Source organism: Tamandua tetradactyla, chromosome 1 (genome assembly GCF_023851605.1).
Source record: "Tamandua tetradactyla isolate mTamTet1 chromosome 1, mTamTet1.pri, whole genome shotgun sequence".
Lineage (NCBI taxonomy): Eukaryota > Metazoa > Chordata > Mammalia > Pilosa > Myrmecophagidae > Tamandua > Tamandua tetradactyla.
In genome coordinates this window covers 40,159,613-40,182,246 of record NC_135327.1, presented here as the reverse complement: position 1 = coordinate 40,182,246, position 22,634 = coordinate 40,159,613, and the positions used below count along the sequence as shown (strand labels likewise).

The window sequence follows — 22,634 nt, the reverse complement described above, 5'->3', positions numbered from 1 at the left end:
ACGTCTCCAATTTTCCAACTGGATGCTTATCCCTTCTCTGCTTGAGCGTACTGAGGAAACTAAGAATGACTTGAAAATTAGTAGTGTGTGTTTTTAAAGCTGCAATTGTGGCCAAATGGCCATCCCCTGTTATCGGGCAGTGCCACACAACATCCTGCCCAGCGGTGGGGCTTGGCAGCAGCCAGCTGAGTGCTTGCAGCCTAATTAGGCTTTTTATCTTTATATTTGTCTGAGGACATCTGAAACCTTCAATGTGGCCTGTCACTAATTAGGTGACCAATTAAAGAGTTACTGCTTACTTGCTGATCTTGGAGCTCAACCCCAGCAAGCAGATTGGTGATTGTCATTGTCCCGGACAGCGGTCCCTGTCACATGTGCTGATTGGCATGTGTCTCTCCAGCTGCCCTTTGCACACTAGGGCAAATGCAGCGTGGGTGGGGCCCACAGCACGTCGTGCCTGGGGAGCAGATGGCACCAAATGGCAGAGGTAAACAGGGCCACTCTTGTCTTGCCGTCTTGTCATGTTGGCATAATGATGGGCTCTGTCAGAGACTGACACAGAGGCAGAGAGTGGAGTGCACAGTTATGTGTTGGGCTCAGCCTCCCCAAACAGAATGCTTTGACACTCCATAAAAAAATAATAACCCGGACTCTCTCTGGTATTTGCTAATCACCACTGGGCTTCCTAGCCTGATTCCAGTATCTCAGTGTAATTAATGTTAAATAAAATTATATTCATTTATTGAAACGATTCACTCCTGCTCATTTTGGTGGAACTTTGCTTAGCTCCTAATACCTGCTTCAGAGACTCCCAGAACAAAAGCAAAGACAATAGTAGGCCTTTTGGGGATCAGCTTATTGTCATCCTTTGCCATTCTTTATGGGATCTTGGCAATTTGTTGAGATTAAGGAACCTAATGACATAACAGGGGCTCACTGTCTGCATCCTTCAGGATCACAAGAAGCACAAATGTATACCCAGAGCTGAGCAACATCTATCCCTACTCATTCTTCCTCAACTGCTATCACATAATTTCAAATGATAACACTGGTACCTGCCTTGGTTTGCGTTCCTTCAAAAACTAAGGAATTTGGATGCAAGTAGTTTATTTGAGAGTGATGCTTGGAAACTACCAGAGAGAGAGAGGGCAGGGAGGCAGGGGTGGAAGGTGGAGAAAGCCCACAAGAGTCCTGCTGGGGACCTCCAAGGGACCTAGCTCAGAATGGTCCCTCTGCAGACTAAGATATTTGCGTAACTGCCCTGGTCCCTCATTTTTTTATGGTAGCCCCCGGGAGTGCTCTTCCTGCCCGTCCCCAAGCTCCCAGCACCAGAGAGTACCCTCAGATGGAGAGAGGCAAGAGAGACCTGGTAAATGGAGATTCATTTTCAGGTGACCAGGTAGACCCAGGTGATGGGGAGAAAAGGGGTAGGTGGCAACAGCATCTGTGAGAGTACTCACCTAAGTTTCTTCATTTGTTCTCTTCTTTCTTGTTAATATTCTTAAATTGCCCTTTAATGAAGTACGTGGGCACACATAACCTTAGAAAAGACAAGGGTTAGATCAAAAGACTGTCAGGATGACTTTGGGGCCCCCTCACTTTGGGCATTTTTGCTACTCTAAAGAGACTCCCTCCCCAACGTGTGCTGCTTCCATCAAAAGTTTGTTGGAAAAAATGTTATTTGAGGCCTGTTTTGGCAGATACTTCATTTCTGGTTTGGGATGGAGAAAGGGTTAGATCAATAGTTTTCACAGTGTAGTCTGTAGACCAATACCTTCACCACCTTCTGAAGGAATGTACAGGCTCTGTCCTGCCTGGATTATTCAGAAGACGTGAGGTGGGGCCTGGGGACCTGTATCGTGACACAGCCACCAGGGGAGTGGGAAGTGCACTCAGGTTTCAGAACCTCTGAGTTACAGTGTAATGGAGAGAGCCAGTATTGACATTACTGAACAACTGAGCCCAGGAAATTATCGAACAGCTGTAAACCTGTTTCTTCACTTGCACACTGGGAAGGAATTCCTGAGTCACTCCTCCTCAGTGCTGGTAGGAAGGTTAAATAAAATAATATACATAAAGCATCAAGTAAAATGGCTTGAGCTCAATACTTTTTAGACTGACACCTCTCTACTAACGATGTTTGCAATTACATAAAATTTGTAAATAACATTTGTCATAGAAGCCAAGCCTTGACTTTCCAATTGGGAAGTGACTATGGAGGAAGAGTCTTTCCCTCTTCCCTAAGAATCAGGAGTGAACCAGAGGCTTTTCCTGGGGCCTTGGAAGATCTCCTCATTAGGCAAAGATATTTCCTCTGGTTTTGAATAAAGTGGCCATCTCCTCTGCTTTAACCATCAGGAAGACCAAGCAAGCAATGGAACCTTCTGCGATGTTTCTATTTTGCAAAACTGCTTGACTGCAGAGAACACTGGAGTTGTGCTTTTTCCCAAAAGTGAGGAATGGACCAAACTCCTTATGGATCAGGGACCCTAATGTTCGTGGTGGCTCTAACTGATCATCATTGCCTTATGGGCTACCAATGAATATTTTTAGGCCTTTTCTTGATAACTAGATGTTTTGATCTTGACATACTTGGGACCTTTACTCTACTACTAACCTCAAGATTATCATATCAGTCAAACTTCAGACCCCAAGTCTAGGAGTTTTGCTACATTAAAAAACAACAGCAAGACCAAGACAAGAATTTCAGCCTTTACCCCTGTCCCTCAGATATTTAATGGGATCATCCTAGTCCCTCCACAGAAACTTACATTAAACTCTATCCTATTTCTTGAACATACAACCCCTAGGAACCTCTCACTTTTCTGTCCCTAAAGCAGTGATTCTCAAGGTGTCATTTCTGAGCCACCAGGATCAGCACCACCTAGCTCAGCAAACTGTGTTAATAAGCCCGCCAGGGGGTTCACTCTGTCTTTAGTGCCACCAGGTCAATGCCATCTTGGCCCTGCCACCCCCACCTTTCTCATGTGCAGTCTCACTCCTCAAAAGACAAAGGACACCACACTCTTTCAGGTATGTGTCCATACGCATACACATGCATGCACACATTCAGCTCAGGGTAACTGCCCACCTACAGAATTCTTTTATACCAATATGAACAAATATAAGTGTCTCCAAGTGTGCACTGAGGCAATAAAGAGGTTTAAAGTTTGCTCCTCTTTTGCCATTTGATATTGGAAGGAAATTTGGAGGGGAAGTCCCAAAAGAGCCAGGCCTCCTGAAATCCTTCCTTACAGGTGACAGTTTCCTCTCTGGGAATAACAGTTCCATAAGCCACATGTGAAACTGAGACCAGGCAAGGTCATCTACCAAGCAGAGACTTCTGGAGGCCATGTTTTATCTCTAACTCAGTTCTCTGAAGATAGTTCCTGTCAAAGGACAACCATAATCTTTCTGTCACTATTAATATAGTAAGGCACTTGGGCTTTGAATTTCTCCTTTTATTTTAAAAACTTGTAGTAGAAAAAAATATGAGTCATCTTCCTAGACATTAAGGTTAATGTATAGTAACTATTTCTGTAGGCAACAGGTTGTGAAACTTCCAGACTAACAATTCTGCACATCAGAGCCCTTGTGTGTGGTGTGGGTGTATATGTGTGTGTGTGTAAAAATACACTTGCCTGAGCCACTGCACCTAGATCTTTGATTCAGTAGGGCTATGGTGAGACCAAGGAATATGTATTTTTAACAGTCTCCTAAGTGATTCTGACATGTAACTGGGCTTAGAAACCATTTAAATAGGCATTTCCTCAAAACAGTGGTCTTATCCCATTTCTTCTTGTAATTACTCATTGTGACTAACCTGTTTTTATGGGCTTTTTTCCAAACCACATTTTCTAATTCTCAACAAACCATACAACTTGAAAATCACATCATTAACATAGGGCTTACCAGATGTAATTATTGAGTTATAATTAACAATGTACAGGCTGAAGTCATTACTCCATTCATGTTCATAGTATTTGCATGCTAAATTGGACTTCGTAGAAAGCACTTCATAAAGCTTCATGCTATCTCCATCAAGAATGAACCCCCCAAGAAGAAATATCTGCCAAGTGCAAGGAAGCCTACCCTTATGGTGGTAGCCTGCCCAATAATCAACATTTGCACTAGACACAAAAGCCTTCCTCATCTGCCACACCTAGCCATGATCTTACTCCATTTTGAATTCCCATAATACTTTGCTATTCCAGTCTGATTGTCATCTTGAATCTTGTCATCTCTCATGTGCAAGGGCTTTCCAACTGGTCTTTTATAGCCTCCATCTTGGTATTTACATCTCATCTGTGTGCAATGTATATAAGCATATGCTCAAAGTATAAACATGTGATGTGTTTATTTTTTATGTGTATAGATGAAAACATCATTAATCATTTTCCCAAAAATAGAAAGCAGAACTCCCTCAATTTCATTTTAGTCATTTCATTCGTATTCTTTCAATTGACATTTCAGGCATTACACTTATTTTTTTTTCATTTTCTCAGTAAAGATTTGTTTTGCTCACATTCAGAGATAATTAAATTTTTCATCTGCGATCCTGGCTCCCCAAGTCCTCTTCCCAACCACTTACCATGGCCACCACTCCTATTGGTCAAGTCCCTGAGGAATTCACAGAGCACCAAGAGCACTGCAGGCAGAGACTGTACCTTATTGTGGGGTCCAGTGTTGGTTCTAGCTCCCTACCAAGTTCCTTCCCTGGTGAGCTGAATTTCCCTTACTCCAGGACCAAAGCCTGTACTCAACACATGTTCAAGAGACTTTTCCTTGTCTCCTTTCTCCAGGTGCCCATCCTGGATCCTCTTGGTGCTTCTAAAGATAGGGGAGCTCTGACTCACCACCCAAGATGGTGTCATACAAGATAGTACCCCCAAGAAGAGAGAAGTAGGATCAGGGAGAGAACTTTAACTATGGCCATTCCACCCCCTCCTAGAGGTGCTCAGAACCCTATAGGTTCTCTGCTCTTCTTCTTTAGTCTCCCCCTGGAGGTTGGAGTGTACCATTACTGACAGCTGGGTGGCTCTGAATGCAGCTGCCATGTTATTTCTGCTAATAGAACAAAAAATGAAATAAGTAGCCAAGGATGTTATCAAAAGGTCTCTTTTGTAACTGAAACAGAAAAAAATTTTTTTTGTTAATTTTCAGGAAAAAACTGGTAGGTTCTCTTTGTCAATTCTATACCCATAAAAATGTCTTATTTCAATTTGTTTTACCCTATATTTTTCTTCCAGTATTGAGTTTTCACCTAACTTCCAATGTTTAAACCCCATACAATTTTACTATTAATTTTGTGAAATTATGTGGTATCATTAAGATTGAATTAAACTTGACTGGTAAAATATGCAGTTAGGTTAGTATCTGTCTTGAACTAGGGCTCATTGTCATTTGGAAAAAAAATTTTGTCACTGTTTTGAACGATCCAAAGAGCAGAGATTTGAGTAAATTAAATGGAAGCATTTAGATCCATGTGAGGTAATTATTTTCTCTTTACATTGTGTATTTGTTAAAAGCATTAATGAAAGCAGTTAATTAAATCACTTGTCTTTGCTATGCCAAAAAAAAAAAAAAAAACCCAGCAAAAAACATAAAAAATAAAAAATAATGAACACTCACTTGGCAGGTTGACAGGTTTTGCGCCCAGAAGGGTAAACAACATGAAAAGTTTTGTGTTTCTTTTATCATGTTCAAAATAAATTGGCAACGTGACCCTCTTTATTTGAAGGACAAGGATGTTTAGACCTAATTTTGTAGCTGTCCTCCTGAAGCATGGAATGAAAGGCAATACCTTTTACTTATTTCCCTGGATACTCTAATCCCTCCCTGATTTACAAGTATCTTTCAGCTGTTCTCCCTTCGTATCCACAGCAACATGAAATCCCCACTGGAATCATTTGCTGTGAAAATGCAGGTGCACTTGTTTAATGTTTCATTGGCTTGAGCACTTAACTTGAACTTTTTTTTCCACGACATGGTGACCTTTGATTTTCGAACAAAGAGCTCCTAATGATGCTAGATATTGTTTATATATATTAAGTCAACACCATTCTATCTGAGAGACATACTCTCTCTATGGTTCCACTGTTCTTGCCATTTTGTCTAATGAATACCCAAGCCAAGGTGTACCCTGTGACTCACTGTTCTATTTCCAGGAACTTTTTGAATATTCATAGGCAATCAAATTAAAAGTCATGAACATTCCACTTACACATTTCATCCTCAGCATAGCTAAAACCTTAAAACTGTACATTTTAAAGTTCATGGAATTTAGACCAAAAATCTTAGATTGTTATGCATCTAAGAAATTAAGTATTTGAATGCTCCTAATTCAGATTACAGAGAGAACTATCCAAGGAAAAGTATGAGGTTGGAGAACAAAATGCAAATGCTGATGGTATTCTCATACAGGGACATGAAAGAGGCAGGGAACATTCATGGAATTGCAATAAGATTGGTTCAGAGAAAGTTAGGGAGGTAAGGTAGGCCCCATCATAAGAGCCTTATATAACATGCTTGGGAATTTGGACTTAGTTTTTTTTTTTTTGCATAGGCAGGTACTGGGAATCGAACCTGGTTCTCTGGCATGGCAGGCAAGAACTTTGTCTGCTGAGCCACCATGGCCCACCCTGGACTTAGTATTTTTGGTAATAAAAATACTAGTCTGCATTCATTGAAAGCATATGATGTGCCAGGCAACATTCTAAGGATTTTACAGATATTATTTCATTTAATCCCACAGTAACCCTATGAGGTGTTAGCTCTATTATTCCAGTTTTTTCATTAGGAAACTTGGTGACAGAGAGGTTAAAAAGCTTTTCCAGGGTCAAAAAGCTACAGAGTGGTAGAACCAGGAGGCAATCTGATTTCCTAGCCCATGATCTGCAGTCTCTGCTGCTATCCAAACAGTGAGCAAAGATGGAGATTTTAAGACCAAGAATTGCTGAACTTTTATTTTATTAAAAAAAAAAGAAGGATTCTGGTGGCTGTGTGGAAGTGTAGAAAAGAGAGACTTAGGCCAAGGAACTTATTCTAGACAATATAGTGACCTAAGTGATGGAAATAGTGAGGGTAGGGGGAGTGCAAGAGACGTGGACAAGAGAAGATTCATTGGACATGATGACCAATTGTGGGAAGTGAGAAGGTGAAAGTCTGAAGTCTGCTCCAAAATTCCTAGCTCAAGAGGGGTTTAACTGGCCATGTCTTTGAGATCAAGGAAGAGTTTGTTGGGGTTACAGATGAGTTTTGTTTTGGACACATATTGGGTTTAGGATGTTTGGAAAGATCTCAGTTAGGATAATAGGCATTTGGAAATTGGTCTTATAAGAAAGCTATTGTATAAATATGGAAGAAAAAGTCACAATGGTAGATGACCATCCAAAGGAAGGTTGGTGGCAGATAGATGGGTAAAGAAGTGGCTGGTCAAAGAGCAGACATTAAAGAGGACCTTAGACAATGTGGTCTCAGATGGTATGTTCTCTGACTGCAGCTCCTGGCTCCACTATATCCTTGGCCCTACCTCTTGCCATCTCCTTTATCCTTTGCTCCTTCAGGCTGTGGGTTTGTTGATGGCATCCTGCTGTTGCTATCTGTGAATGATTCACTACCCTTTGGTTCCTTGACCCCTGCACACATCTCTGTAAACAGTGCCTTCATTCAGTTAAAACCTATTGAGTCTGCCATCTATTTTCTGCCTGGACCCTGGATCTTTTCCCAGTCCCCAGCCTACCCCGTCTCCAAGAGTCAAAGGGAGTACAGACTTCCAGTTGCCTCTCAGTATTCATTCTGCACTTCATGCATGACAACAGAACACCAGGCAATGTGTGTCTTTGAAAAACTACATATTCCAGCCTCTCTTGCTACCACATGTGGCTGTGTGCCTGAATTCTGGCAATGTAAACAGAAATGTCATAAGGGACTTTCATGAAGGCTCCTTAACAGTCCCCTCTTTTTACCTGTTCCTCCAACCTTTGGCCTGGAATGAGATGTGATAGCTGAAGTTCCAGGAGCCACCTTAAGCCTGAGGTAACACTGAGAATGGAAGCGCATACTCAAAAGCAGGAAAGCAAGAGGACCTGGTCCCTGATGACTTCATGGACCCACCTTCCTGGAACTAGACTCCCAGGTTCCTAAGCATAGATGTAAGAGAAATTTGCTGGCACAGAAATAGGGAGACATGGGAAAAGAAGTTAAGAAGGGACTGGGCTTATGTGGAGACATCTCTCTTCTGAATCATGGGAGATGGAAGTTCTTGTAGATGCATCTGGAGGGAGCAAGAAGGGGAACTGGGGTGTGTTGCCTGATGACTGGTCTCTATTTTCTTTATGACATGGAAGATATGTTTATTTGAGAATGTGAAAAGAGGGGATAGTTTATTTGAGAATGTGAAAAGGGGGGATAGTAAGGAGAGCATGAAGCGTTCAAGTTAGGAACTTAAAGATGAGAGTAAAGAACAGTGTAGAGTCAAAAAGAAATTAGCCAGGGCTAAACAAAATAAATGGCTAACTTGTTCCTTTATAAATAAAAAAAATCCAGAAAATGCCCCTCCACCCCAATCTCTGAATTATTACAGATAATGTCAAAAAACTATATTTGGAGAGGTTTTATTTGCACAATAGCATGGTCCAGGATTATATAGTGTGGTATTTTGGCAATTTAAGATTCATTGGATCCATACTGATAGATAATTCAAATTAGTACTGAAGGGATTTTTTTTGTAAGTAAAAGGTATAGATAGATAATTGCTAAGCTATTTATCCACATAGAGATATAAAAATACTATGTATTAGTAAAACATAAATCACACTTCCATCAAATAGGATCCAAAGCTAAGATAAATTTTAGCTACGTGTGAATATAAACATGTATTTGTATTATTTGTATTTTATATTAAATGATAATAAATCAAAGACCCATCATCAATGTGCGTTTGTAGACTGACAGCTGTAGTAGCCTGGGTTAATTGTGACCTTTATGTTATTTGAACATATTTAAAATTTTTATTATTATTATTAGAGGATAAGATGTGCTCAATTTTCTTCATGTGAAATAAGAATATCCATTCTTAAATGATTTTAGAATCCTTAGAGACTTTAAAGCAAAGTATTTAGCTATTTTTAAATGTCAGGTGCAGTTGAATTTATTGCCATATCAGCCTAGTCCATCACCCAAAGTCTTCTGTTTTTAATGGTACTTAGCAGATTGTCCATAAATTGATAGCATCTCCACATTTGAAAATTTCCGATCTACTCATGGCAGAGGAGGGCAGGTGTTTTCTTCTAACTTGGTAGAGGTTTCTTTTCTTGGCATTTAGTTAGCTTAAAGACAGATATGAACTAAGAGATTTTTTAGGGGGGGAAATATCTTTCTCTTTAATTGGAACCCTCCAAAAAGATCAGCCCACTCATAAAATTCTGCTAACTCTAACAGGAGAGCAAATTTTCAGCAGGAGTAGTTTAAATACTAGGGGAAAACAAAGAATGAGTCTTAAGCACATAAGTTGTCTAGAACCCTCCACTTACATGTCTTGGGCATGCTACTTAGAAGCCATTTGCAGGACAGGCTCAAGGCAGCATGGGTGAGCAGTGAGGGAAGCCTCCCCGTGGTCAGAGACACAGATTTCTTTTCCAGCCTTACTGTTTATGAGCTTCTAGACCTGAAAAAAATTATTTGCCATTTCCAACCTTGATTTCCTTATGTATGAAACAGGGAAAATAAAAACCTACTCTCACCCAATCACCCCATCACCCTCCCCCTGCCACTCCCAACTGCCACTCCGAACACAGATTGTCTTAAAGATTAAGTTTTTGTGTGTCCAATCTACCATTTTTTTTTACAAAAATGTTTTTATTGAGATATAGCCACATATGTACAGTCCAGTCACTTATACAATAAATGGCTCTCAATATCATCACATATTTGTGTATTCTTCACCATGATAATTTTTAGAACATTTGCACCACTCCAGAAGAAGAAACAAAAAGAAAAAAAGAATTCATACATTCTATGCCCCTTACCCCTCCCTCTCGTTGTACCACAATATTTCAATCTGCCCAGTTTTTACCCTTTATTTCCCCTTATTATTTATTTATATTTTATCCTTATTATTATTTTTTACTCCTCTGTCCATACCCTAGATAAAAGAAGCATTAGAGACAAGTTTTTCACAATCACACAGTCACACTGTGGAAGCTATATAATTATACAGTCTTCTTCAAGAATCAAGGCTACTAGAACATAGTTCAACAGTTTCATGTACTTCCCTCTAGCCACTTCAATACACCATAAACTAAAAAGTGATAGCTATATGATGCATAAGAGTAACGTCCAACTCTGAAATCTCTCAGCCAGTAAGACTTTATTTTGTCTCATTTCTCTTCCTCTTTTGATCAAGAAGGCTTTCTCACTTGCCTGTTGCTGAATCCCTGCTCATCAACGGGAGTCAGTTTCCATATCACCAGGGAGATTTACACCCCTGGGAGTCATGTCCCATGTGGGGGTTGGGGGGGTGGGTGGGCAGTGAATTCACCTGCCAAGTTAGCTTAGAGAGAGAGACCATATCTGAGCAACAAAAGAGGATCTCCAGGGGTGACTCTTAGGCATAATTATCAGTAGGCTTAGCTTCTCCTTTAAGAAATAAGCTTCATAGGGGCAAGTCCCAAGAATGAGGGCTCAGCCTATTGAATTACTATTTCCCACTGCTTGCAAGAATATCAGGAATTCTCCAGATGGTGAAGTTTAATATTCCTCCTTTCTCCTCAGTACCCCAAGGAGACTTTGCAAATACGTTTTTTTTTCTCTGCCCGAATTACTCTGGGATGTATCACAGTGATCTATAAAAACCAACAAAACCTCACACCCTATTCAAGATTCCATGTAATTATGGTGTTCAAATAGACTGATCATTCAAGTTAAATTAGATAATGTGCTACCCAAAATATGAATTTTGCACCAAACAAACATCTCTTCCTTTGGTCTTGCCCAGAGGGTGAAGTTTGAAAATATGGGCCATATCATCCTTTACCCAGTATTCTGATTTACCTTAGTCCTGTCCAGATCAGCTTCATTCATACCTCCACATGAAGTCTGATTGAAGATTAATTTTTGTGACAATGGCTATGAAAGTTCTTTGGTCCTGGAAAACCTGATACACACATCAGGCAGTGTTGCTCTGAAAGGGAATCCTCCACAATTTTCCCCTAGGTGACACTTCAATATCCTTACTTGAATACCTGAAAGTAATAAAACTAATGTTGATCAAGAGGAATTAGATGGTCTTTGGATCTCTTTTAACAGTTTGCGGTCTCTTGGGCAGCAAAGGCAGCCGAGGTGAGAAGAAGCTGGAGCCATGGCCTGGGTTCAAGTGCTGCATCTGGGACTTGCTAGGTATCTGCTCTTGGCAGTACCATGTTCCCCCAGTTCTCCTTAATGAAACAGGAAAAACGTTGTTACTTACCTCATTGCGTTGTTGTAAGGATTACATGAGAAAATAATACCCGTACAATGCTCAATTATAAACACTCAACAAATTCTGCCTCTGCTGCTGGCAATTCCAAGCAATTTCTTAAAAATAGTCTGGAATTCAAACTTTTCATTTACCTCCCTTACACTACATTTACCTCCCTCCTTCCAATGTTTGTATTTTACTTTTGTTTTACTTTGAGAAGCAAAATAAAAAATAAAAATAATTGAACAGTGTCTGTCGTTAACCTGCCTGTAGTTTTTGGAAGCTTCTGCAATTAGGAGATTCGGTGATATCTTCCTTCTTTCATTTAAATGGCTGGTTCTACTTGAATGTTTGTGCAAAAAGAGATGCTAGGTTAAAATAAAATTTCAGCAGTTGGACAAAACATGAAATAATATTAAATTTAATTATTAAAAAAATTTCACTGAATTTAGTGCTTAACATCTCCCCATTTTTATCTTTCTTTTTAGCCCTCATCTGAAGTTCAGTAATCTTACCCTGATTTCAACCCATGGACTTCCAGGAAAAAACCTTCTGGGCACTGAACAAAGGAGGTTTTTAGCAAGCGAGTATGAATTCTGTTTGCTTTTCCATTCTGAGACCTAAATGTGTTTTGTGTTTTGATGCTAAATAATAGATTTCATATTGGAAAGGGAAAAGTGGTCTGCTTTACAACTGAAGTTCAGATGTTACTTAGGAAACCCAAATATAAACCCATTAACAAGTGAATGGCCAAGAAAAGTAGACTTGGGCTACCATTTTGTATTTGTGGGGAAATTTCAAGCCTGTCCCAGATGACTGGGATGGAATCTCCTATGTTTTGGTTCTGAACGACCTCCAGGGCAGTGGAACTTGGTGACTCTATTTGCATAAAAACAGGCAGCTCCTCAAAGGTTCAGAGTTGGGAGGTAAGGACAGGAGCCACCTCACTGAGGTTGGGGTCTCACATTCACCAGGGCCATCTATAATCAAGGGCCGATTAGGCAGAGACCTTCTATGCCATTCTGAGCAAGCTTTATTGTTCTCATCCCAGTAGAATCACTAATTGATGACATCCGTCTTAGAAAATACCATTTCATTATCTCACAGCTTCCACTAATTTTAATTTCCTGTAGCAAATCATGGGTACAAGAACTACTAGGCTCCCTGCCTCTAGAAACAATCTCTCAATTTTTTCCAATGAGGAGGAAGTAAATTGTTCCCTCTGAGGGAGTTCATTTCAAAATCTTTCTTCTGCTGGAAAGTCTTGCTCTACTTTCAAACTGAGATAAAATTCACAACTTCCTTGCCAGGAGAATCAGGCTCATTTTGACATAATACTTTTATCACACTATTAACTTTGATTTTTTTGAAGGGCATCATTAAGGTACAATAGAAAAGTCACAGGTTTCGAGCCAGGCAGTTGTGGATTCAGATCCTGCTTTACTGCTAAGTGTCTGGGCAAGAGAATTAATTTTCTGAGCTTTGGTTCCTTTGATTGTGAAAGGTGTATGTTTAAGCTGACCTTCCTGGATTTTGTTAAAATTAGAATGACACACAGTTCTGGCCAAGAGTCGAGGATCAACATGCGTAGGCCCCCTTCCTCACTTTTCCACTTTCTGGATTGCATGAATCCCAGGAATATGGTTTTATTGACAAATGTCTAAAGAGGAATTTACTTCAGCCAGATTGATAAATCTTTCAGTCAATCCCCATTTTAGGTGTTATAGGAAAGAACAGCTGGTAAATAGCCTTCTGCAGGTTAAAAACACTGTAAAGGCATGGAAAGTCACCTGATGTCCCCAGCTTCTGCCCTTATCTCTGTCCATTCTCTACCCCATAGCCATAGCAATACTGCAAAAAGATAACTCAGATCATGTCAACCCCTCATGGCCCAGAACTGCACTGTCCAATGTGGAAGACTCTAGACACGTATGGCAATTTATATTTAAATTTAAATTAACCAAAATTAAATGAGACAAAAATCTTAGTTCCTCTGTCACATTACTCATTGGTCACATGGCCACCATGTTGGATAGCACAACTACAGAACATTTCCATCATCACAGAAAGTTCTAGAATTCATCAATTAAAAATCTTACTTTGTCCACTTTCTTTTCTGACCTCATCTTTTATTAGTTTGTCCTTGTTCTCTCCACTCCAGCCATGCTGGCATCCTAGATGTTACTCAGATACACCAGGCAAGTTGCCACCCTGGGTCTTGGCATTTCTTAACTCTTGGCTTAAAGTTCTCTTTTTCAAGGAGGCCTACCCTGATGACACCATTCATTTGCAGCCAGCACTCCCAACGCCCTCTAACCCTTTACCCTGCTCTGTTTTTTGCTTGCTACAGAAATTCTTCTAAATGTTACATAATTTTCCTTTTAAAATTATGTTTATTCTTTATATTCCAGATCTCTCAGCTATAATTTAAACTCTGCAGGGGCAAGAATTTGCCTTTTTATTCATTGAGTATCATCAGCACCTGGGAAGACGCTTGGTCTATAGTAGGTGCTCAATAAATAATTGAATAGATAAAAGTTAACTCCAGAAATACCTGCAAAAGTTCTCTCAAGTTATAGACAGACTGAACTGCATAACCAGATGCTCTCTGGATGGGTGACTATTGGGATATTGTCCTAGATCTTAGAAATTATCTAAGCAGGATATTTCTTTCAAATTGTCCTCATACCCCAATATAGGAAATTCTCTCTGGTTATGGCACTTAAAAGTAACAGGTGCAAATGACATCCAGAAATGTCATCATTTAAATTCCTTACTTTAAATATTGATTTTGAGTTTTTCCCTAATCAGCATTTTGATTTATTATTTTTATTATTATAAAACTGAAGAGTCAGTTTTCCTCTACCCCACTCCACCCCAGCCTCCATTCCACTCCCCACCCCACCCCCCAGCCCTGTCCAGCCTCTGGTGGAGGTACTAATGATGTCCCTGGACTGCTGCAGAAAGGAAGGCAGTGGGAGGGGAAGAGAAGCAGGAAGCAGAAGCAACACACTAATTAGACAATCAACCCTGAATAATTGAAAGTTAATTGTGATGCTTCTTCTGAGAGTCACAGTAAATCTTTTATGAAAACCTCTAAGGTTCCTTCTAGTTTGAGGAATTCTAATTCCATAAAGCATAGATCTCCGTTGTATTTATATTTGCTCCACTCGAGTTTGCTTCTAATTTTTGCATCTGGAATTTGTGCTAAGTCTTCTGACCACTAGGTTTGGGCACACTGTCAACTTTGAGCATGCTGTCCACTCTTCAAATATGCCCTCTTCCAGAAAGCTCCCCTTCCTGCATTTCTGGGGTTTTTTTTCCTCTCCTTTTTATCCATCTCCAGAATTTTCTATGAAGGCAAGCTCACTGGAGACATCTTGTTGAGGCAATTCTTTGGTTCCATCTCTTTTTTCGAGAGATCCCCAGTGGAGACGTTGCTCTTGTTGCCAAGCCATGAGACAACCTGTGCCATGTTAGAATATCAATGCCCATAAATTCAGGTGAGGAAATAATTTTGGAAAAACATCCCGATATCCAATGTGTAGTTGCACATGCCTGGCAGGTAAATAAATGAAGGTCCAGAATTATTGTTGGGTAGGAAAAAAATGGACAGCAGTCACCTATACAGTGATGTTTTAAACTGAGAAATGTCATTCAGAGTAGTAAAAGGCTATAAAAGCAAGCATCCCACGTTCTTCACTAATTCTTTTTGCTTCAGAATAAAGACTCCTAAAAACCAATGGCTCCAAGTATCAGTTCCCACTGGACAGAACTTCAAATTTTAACGCTGAATATGCTTCTGACATTGTCAACTATACTGTCCTAATGTTATTAAAAATAACGTTGTCTTAGCCTTCCCCAAATTTCCCCTGAGAGCTTTTATCTTTGAGTAAATCCTCCTAAGACTAATCCCTATGCACTAACTATATTTAATTTTTCCTCATCTTGGATGACTTGCAGGACTATTCCTAATATGAAAGGAACTGCATAACAAACAGGTACAATCCTTTGTGGGTCTCTGATGAACATACAGAATCAACAAAGTTTCAGTTTTCCTGTGAAACCATCAAAATGGTTTTCAAAAGGGAATCTCATCTCAGCATCTATTATTTCCCTGCGGCAAGCCAGCCCCCTGATTTTCCTTTCTTAGTAAGAAGAAATGTTCCTGTTTTTAAGTATTGTTTCATGGAGAGATGCAAAGCCCAGAGTGCCATTCTTTTTCACAGGCCCTGTGACTGGGTCTAATGCACATCCATTACCAGAATTCTCTTTGTGTGGCAAGAGCAGACCCATGTGTGGATCAAAAAGAAAAAATGTTCTCCTATTACCACTTCAGAGCTCTGTTTGCCTCCAAGGAGAGTAAACGGGATTATGTATCATCATTATTATTTAGAATCATACCTTTTGTGTATGCATCCCACTTGACAAAGCAGCATCTCCTACATTCTCATGTTCGTTCCTCACAATGATCGAGACATGTTGGGAAGGCAAATGACCCCATTTTTAGAGGGGAAGAGACAAGTGCAGAAAGGGGAGGTGGTGACCAGTCTTATCGGCCCCAGAGCAGAGCCACAGACCAGGGCGCAGTTCTCGGTCACGAGGATCGTGCAGCCCACATTTAGAGGGAACACCTATTGCTCTGTCAGTTCACACTCTCAGTCTTCAGCACAGGATCACTAGAAGGTCATTTACATGAAACCAAATCTTTCAAAAAATTCTAGAAGCAACCCTCATAAAACTCTTTAAATAAACCCCTCATAAAACTCTTTAAATAAACCCAAAGCTACAAGAAACCTACTCGTCTCATGTCATGGCAGAGGGCTCATACTGCAGACAAAACCCTGAAAGTGAAAACCCATGTGGCCATCAGGGCTCCAAAGCCATAGCAGTAAATGTGCCCTGAACCTGTAGGTCATAGAAGTGCCAGTTCCCCCATAAGTCACCTTTGCATGCGGAGTGAATCCCAAAAGTCTCCAGTGATCATATTCACTGCATATGTAATTCCCTAACAGATATCTTCTCAAAATAAAATGTGTTATGTTGTTTTGGCATGAATCCACACATGGATTATAAGAATATGTCATTTACTGGGAAATATTAGCAAACAGAAAGGATTCTTGATATCCCAGAACTTTGACTCCTGCCTGTGAGAACCCTCAACAGTGTAACTTCTTTGTTCCTCACTCCTTTTGAGTCCATAGTCAATATGACAATTCAACAGCCAAAGAAAATTTACAACCACCATGAAATAGAAGTGGTAGAGGGAATATATATTAATGACTACACATACATGCATATGTGCATACACACACACACACACACACACACACACACACACACACACACACACACACACACACACACACACACACACACACACACACACACACACCCCTTCTCTCTTCTGGATTGACCTAAGCCAGGCAGACTAATTTAACTTCCATGGGATGATGTCAATTTGTGACTAAGTGCTTCATAATGAAAAATCTCTCAGTATCGGTCCTGGTAAACTCACAGCAAGAACACGGACTCAGCCCGCTGGGGGACTTGGGCCAGCTCACCAGATGTCTAATTAATGCCCAGTGTCAGCTGCTCAAATGTCACTTATGGATCTTCTTTCTCTGCAGCCACTGTTTTAATGATAAAGATTATGCACTGATGTCGCTTTGCTCCTGGGTTAACATTGTGGTTGGTAGGATGACGGGCATAGACCGAGCTGCCAAGCAAGTGATAGTTTCCAAGGAAGAGATTGTGCTGTATGACCACCTCATCCTCTGTACTGGGCAGCAGTATCAGGTAAGGTCAGGCACCCGGGGCACAGTGCATGTTTGATTGCCTCCGTGATTAATGATTAACGTGTTTACTAGGGCACTCACTCCCTGGGTAAAGAATATCCCTTCTTGCCCAGACATCTGCCATTCTATATTCATAAAAGCCATCTTCAGGGCTCATGCACATGACCAGACTACATCCAAAAACCCTCCCAGAAACCTGTTCCAGGAAAAACATTCTGCCCGAGGGTAAAAATCACAGCAAGTTGGAGAAATGTCATTCTTAAAGCTGTTGTCCCAATGTCTCACACTGATTGTCCACCAGAGCAGAATCCAGATACAACCAGGGGTGCATTCAGGGTAAATTAATTTATACCTCAAGGGGCTAACATTTGGCCATGGCAATGGGCTCGCACAAGAGTATTTCAATATCCATACCTTCTGTCAACCTTATTTTATTTTGTCTCTATTATAAAGCTAGGAAATCTGATTGGTTGATGATCTAGTGCCTACACTTTCCACCTTGATTAAATTCTCAAGCCATATCTGAATAAAGTATTGCTGGAGACAGCTGAAGCTGTTAGATACCTTAGGACAGCAAATTTTAATATTCCCATGTTATGATCCACGTTAGCGTTTCATGTGTTCCACAAAAATAGGGTATCTCCTCAGTGAAGGAGACGGGTCCTTCAACTGTGTTTTTGCCAAGGAGCCTGGCTAGGCCTCCACGTGGTTTTGATCCTGAAAGTGGTGATGATTATCGCCTTCCCCTCCTCCCTGGGTACTGATATGTTTTATCTGGTACTATCTTAGTTATCTAAATCATAGTTAGACCATCTTGTGAGTGGTAGTAGATTTTATTTGGGAATGTGTGTGCAGACTTTCTTTGCATTGCAAAGCCAGGGAAAGGTAGTACATGGGAGGAGAAAAACAGGTCTGTTGTGCACCTTTGCACATTGCCTAATTGGTGTCTTCAGACTTGGCTGCACCTTAAGTTCACCTGGGGCGAACTTAAAAATTTTTAAATCTGCCATTCCTAGGTCCAGGCCCTAGAGGTTCTGTTTTAATTACTCTGGGGGTGGAATACAGTTATCATTATTTAAAAACAAGAGAAAGCTTCCAGATAATTCTAATCCACGGCAGAGAACCACTGATTTGGATGTTTTTTATTCAAGTACCTCATCTTTAGCTTAGAGCAGTACTTCTCCTACTATGATGCACATGGCGATCCCCTCAGCATCTTGCTAAATGCAGGTTTAGCTGCAGCCGGTTGGGGAGGGTCTAACATGCTCCCAGGTGGACCATACCAGGAGTAGCCAGGTTTGATTCAGTCTCGAGGGCCTTCTAATTCTGAAATGCTGCGATTCTGAAACCACACTGTCACTATTCTCTAGGTGCTCAGAATTTCAAATTCTGAATGACCTATCTTAAAATACTAGTTAACTTTGAGAGAACAAGAGAGAGTGGCATCCAATTTTCAAAAGGTTGGAAAGGATATTTTTTGTTAAATAGAATAAACTGGAAGAATATCTTCATTTTGTTGTCTAAATATTTCTCTTACTTTTGCCAACATTAAACCCATGGAAAATAGCATGCCCCCCTTCAGCATATCTTGCCCCCACCTGCCCCTTGAGTTCCAGCTGCTGCCTGGAACTGTATACGTTGGAAAATATGGGTGGAAGGCCCAGCCAAGGGTCCAGAGACTTGAGCATCAGCCCATGTGTGTCCACCTGCCTCTGCAGCTTTATTCTGTGGCACATTAAGCTCTTGCCCTTTTAAAAACATGAAAAATGAAATGAATAAGTGGTAAAAAGAGTTCCAATTTAATTTTTTCAGAAGGACATAAAAATTAAAGGTACGTAAAGTGATATAGAAAAGCCAGCTGTTTCACTGGGTAGAGGGTTGGGAGGGCCTTCTGGTTCTTCTTTCTTTCCCTATTTCTTTCTCCGCAACTATCTCATAGTTTTGTCCCAATTCTGTGATTTAAAAAAATAATTAAAATGATGAAAAAAATAAAGCTTGGACCCAATGTAAAAAGACAGCCTGTTATAAAATATGAGTATAAAACTTAACCTCTAATCAGACTTTCTAAATGGCATGCATCACTCTAAAATATTTTGCAATATTTCTGATGTCCAAATGTGTATCTTGTCAGTTAATTTTTTTTATCAGAAAATGTAGCTCAAGGTAAAACATGAAGTTACATTGCAGGGTGAGCATGAGAAGTACTGTTCTCTCCCCCAACCTTCTCTATTCCCAAACCCTCTTGCTGACGCAACCATTTGAAGCCTTTCTGTTCTTGGTTCTTTCAATGGTTACCCCCGTAACTCCAAATAATGTGTTTCTAGAAGTTTTTCCTTTCATCTGTGAACCTCAGATGTTATCTATGAACTGTCCATTTTGAGACTTGAAGATTTAGCTGTTAACTCCAAGTGTCCCCTAATTCCCTTCCCCACCCCACCTATCATTTTTTAAATTATTTTTATTGCTGAGCACACACCAGCTCTGAAAAACCACAGAGAGAGAGCTAACAACTAAGCTCACTGAGCCCTTCCCCACAACTCATGGAGAAACAGAGAGATGCCTGCCCCAGGCCTTGGTGTAAGTTAGCTCAAAAAGGAGAGTTAAAATGTGTCAACTAAAGTCAAATGGGTTTGTAAGAAGACTGGTGCATGGACTCTCCAAAGAGTGGTAACTACTGCCAACTTGTGAGGCATATACATTCAAATGAGCAAGAGAAAGATTGGGGGACTTTAGTTCATGGTCAGCTTGATATGGAGAGCGAGATGATGTGGTCTTCGTTGGGAGAAAGGGCTGTTTGCATCAGTGTGCTTCCTACTAACAGAACTGAGAAAGGCACCCCGTGCCCTCTGACACCACTGTGACAAGACCTCAGTTTGTCCAAGGATGATTAAAGGGAAAAGATAACAGCATGAGGTCAAAGAAAAGTGGCCTTTTAAGCTATATCTGCTAATGTATTATACTTCTTCCCTTTGGGAGATGGGGTCTGCATCTCTTCCCTTCCAGTCCAGGCCAGCTCATGCTGCCTTGACCAATAGAGGACATGGGAAGTCACATGGTGTGGTTTCCAAGGCTGTGTCGAAAAGGCCACATAGCAACTTCCTCACTGGAGTAAACAACCACTCCTGGAACTCTGAGCTGCCACCTAAGAAGTCAAAATATCTTCCATGAATGACAGGGGTGGGGGGATGGGGGATAGGGACAGGAGGAGCAAATTTGAAAAGAAAAATAACAGAATACCACCCCCCCTCAAAAAAAAAAAAATTAAGGCAGGCATCAATGTTTTCCTCTCTAATGTTAAATGGCAAAAGAAAATGAACCACATGAAATTCTGAAGAAAATGTGATGATCTAGTAATTATATGCCCATCCAAGTATCTCATGTTTGAAAAGAATAGAAAGCCATTCTTTTTTTATGCAAGGACTTAGGAAAATTATCTTCCACATTATTTACTTTAATGTGTACACTAAGTGAGACAAAAAGAAAATGTGAACTTTATAATAATCTAAAAGGACAGCTGGCAAGACTCAGAGTAGTTCTGCAGGTCTGAAAGTTAGTGTTGCCACATATAACAACTGTTAAAAAATTGAAAAAGAGATTAGGCTTCAATTAGAGATAATGAAACCAATCTGGTCAGGACTAATGTAAATCAGAATATGGGGGTAAGGAGGACATTGTCTGCATTTTAGAACTTCACTGCTCTATGAGACCAAAGGAAGAGAGCTTTATTTGGTCCAAAACCTAAATTTTCTGCAGCGCATAATCTAACTCAATCTGTCTGGATAGATCATTTAAACAACCCAAACACATGGAGCCCATAATGGAAATGAAGGCTTATAATTCTGTATAGCTTAATGTAATCCCGGAAACATCCCAGAGTATGTTGAGCAGAGAGTTAAAAAATATTGGCAAAGTCCCTTGAGAGGGAAAACTTTACCACCGGGGAACCCCGTGATACTCTCTCAATACTGTCTAAAACATTAGGGACTCCCAAGTTAATAGGCCAATCCCTTGATTTTGAGGCTTGCTCTTGTGAAGCTTATGTATATAGCAGAAAAGCTAAACCTACCTAAAGTTATGCCTAAGAGTTACTTCCAAAGGACCTCTTGTTGCTCAGATGCAGGCTCTCTCTAAGCCCATCTCTGCAAGTACAATCATTAGTGTCCCCACTACGTGGGGCATGACATCCAGGGATGAAGTTTCCCTGCCAACGTGGGATATGACTCCCAGAGATGAGCCTGGCCCTGGCACCATGGGATCAGCATTGCCTTCCTGACTAAAAAGGGGAGAAGATTTGCAACAAATAAAGTATCAATGGCTGAAAGAGTTCAAATAGAGTCAAGAGGCTACTCTGGAGACTACTCTTATGCAAGCTTCACCTAGATAATGCTGTTTATAATGGTTTGCCAACCCCCAACCAAAACCATTCCTGTTAACCCTAAAGAACACTTAGGGCTTTATCTGAGATTCTACAAAGTTTCCATGCGTTGCGATTACTTTCCAGAAATCTACAACCTCCAGACGGATTCCTAGGCTAGATAAGTCCTAAAACCCAGAGGGGCCAGCCTCTCCAGAACATCAGCTAGGTCCATTCCCCTAACCCTTCCAACATGAAAAAGTTATAATGGGTTCCATCCCCTTATCCCATATTATCAATAAGCGCTTTCCAACATGAGAAAATTAGAATGGGCATAGCCCAAACACCCCTAAAGATTGGGAGAAAGAAGAAAGGAGAAGTGGAGTTATAACAGAGAAGATAGGATTTAACAAATGAGTAAGACTGATGAATCATTATATTGATATTTGTTTTAGTCTCCAGTGTCTTGGAGCAGCTAGAAGGATAAACCTAAAATTGTGGAACTGTAACCTAAACCAAACTCTGAAATCTGTTCTATAACTAATTACTGTGGTATGCTTTGAAATTTATTGCTTTTTTTTATATATGTTATTTTTCACAATAAAAATAAATAAAATTAATTCTTGAAGTTAAGCCTAGACTCAGGGTGGAAAGAAGGGCTGTCCTCAAACACTTGAAAGGTTTTCATATGGAAAATAAATTAGACTTGCACCTGGCCCCCAGAGGCCTAACCAAGTAGAAGCCATTTGCAGGCAATGCTTGTTTGTCCTGAAAAACAATTTCCTACTAATCTTAAAGTCTCCTCCAAAAGGGACTCAGTTGCCCCAGGAGACACACATGCTGTCACAGGGCCCCCATCACCGCCTTAAGAGCCCCTGATGTATCAGGAATGTTTGCCTTGTGCCAATTGTGTATTAACCGAAGGAATCCTTCCAGCAGCCTCTGAGGTAGAAGCCATTGTCGTCCCCATTTTATAGATGAGAGAACCAAGGCTCAGAGAAGCTTGTATAATTTGTGCAAGGTC

General features: G+C 40.5%; 1 protein-coding gene across 9 annotated transcripts in view; it reads left to right on the top strand.

Annotated features, from left to right (window-relative positions):
* CFAP61 (cilia and flagella associated protein 61) overlaps window positions 1-22,634 on the top strand; it is a 355,256-nt gene that overhangs the window by 167,700 nt on the left and 164,922 nt on the right. For all 9 annotated transcript variants that reach the window (XR_013157060.1, XM_077114804.1, XM_077114796.1 and 6 more), the window contains 2 exons: window positions 11,947-12,045; window positions 17,089-17,257. Coding sequence is in view for 8 of the 9 variants with exons in the window: in XM_077114804.1 (XP_076970919.1) it covers window positions 11,947-12,045; window positions 17,089-17,257 (268 nt within the window). In the remaining variant the exon portion in view is untranslated. The remainder of the gene's footprint in view (window positions 1-11,946; window positions 12,046-17,088; window positions 17,258-22,634) is intronic.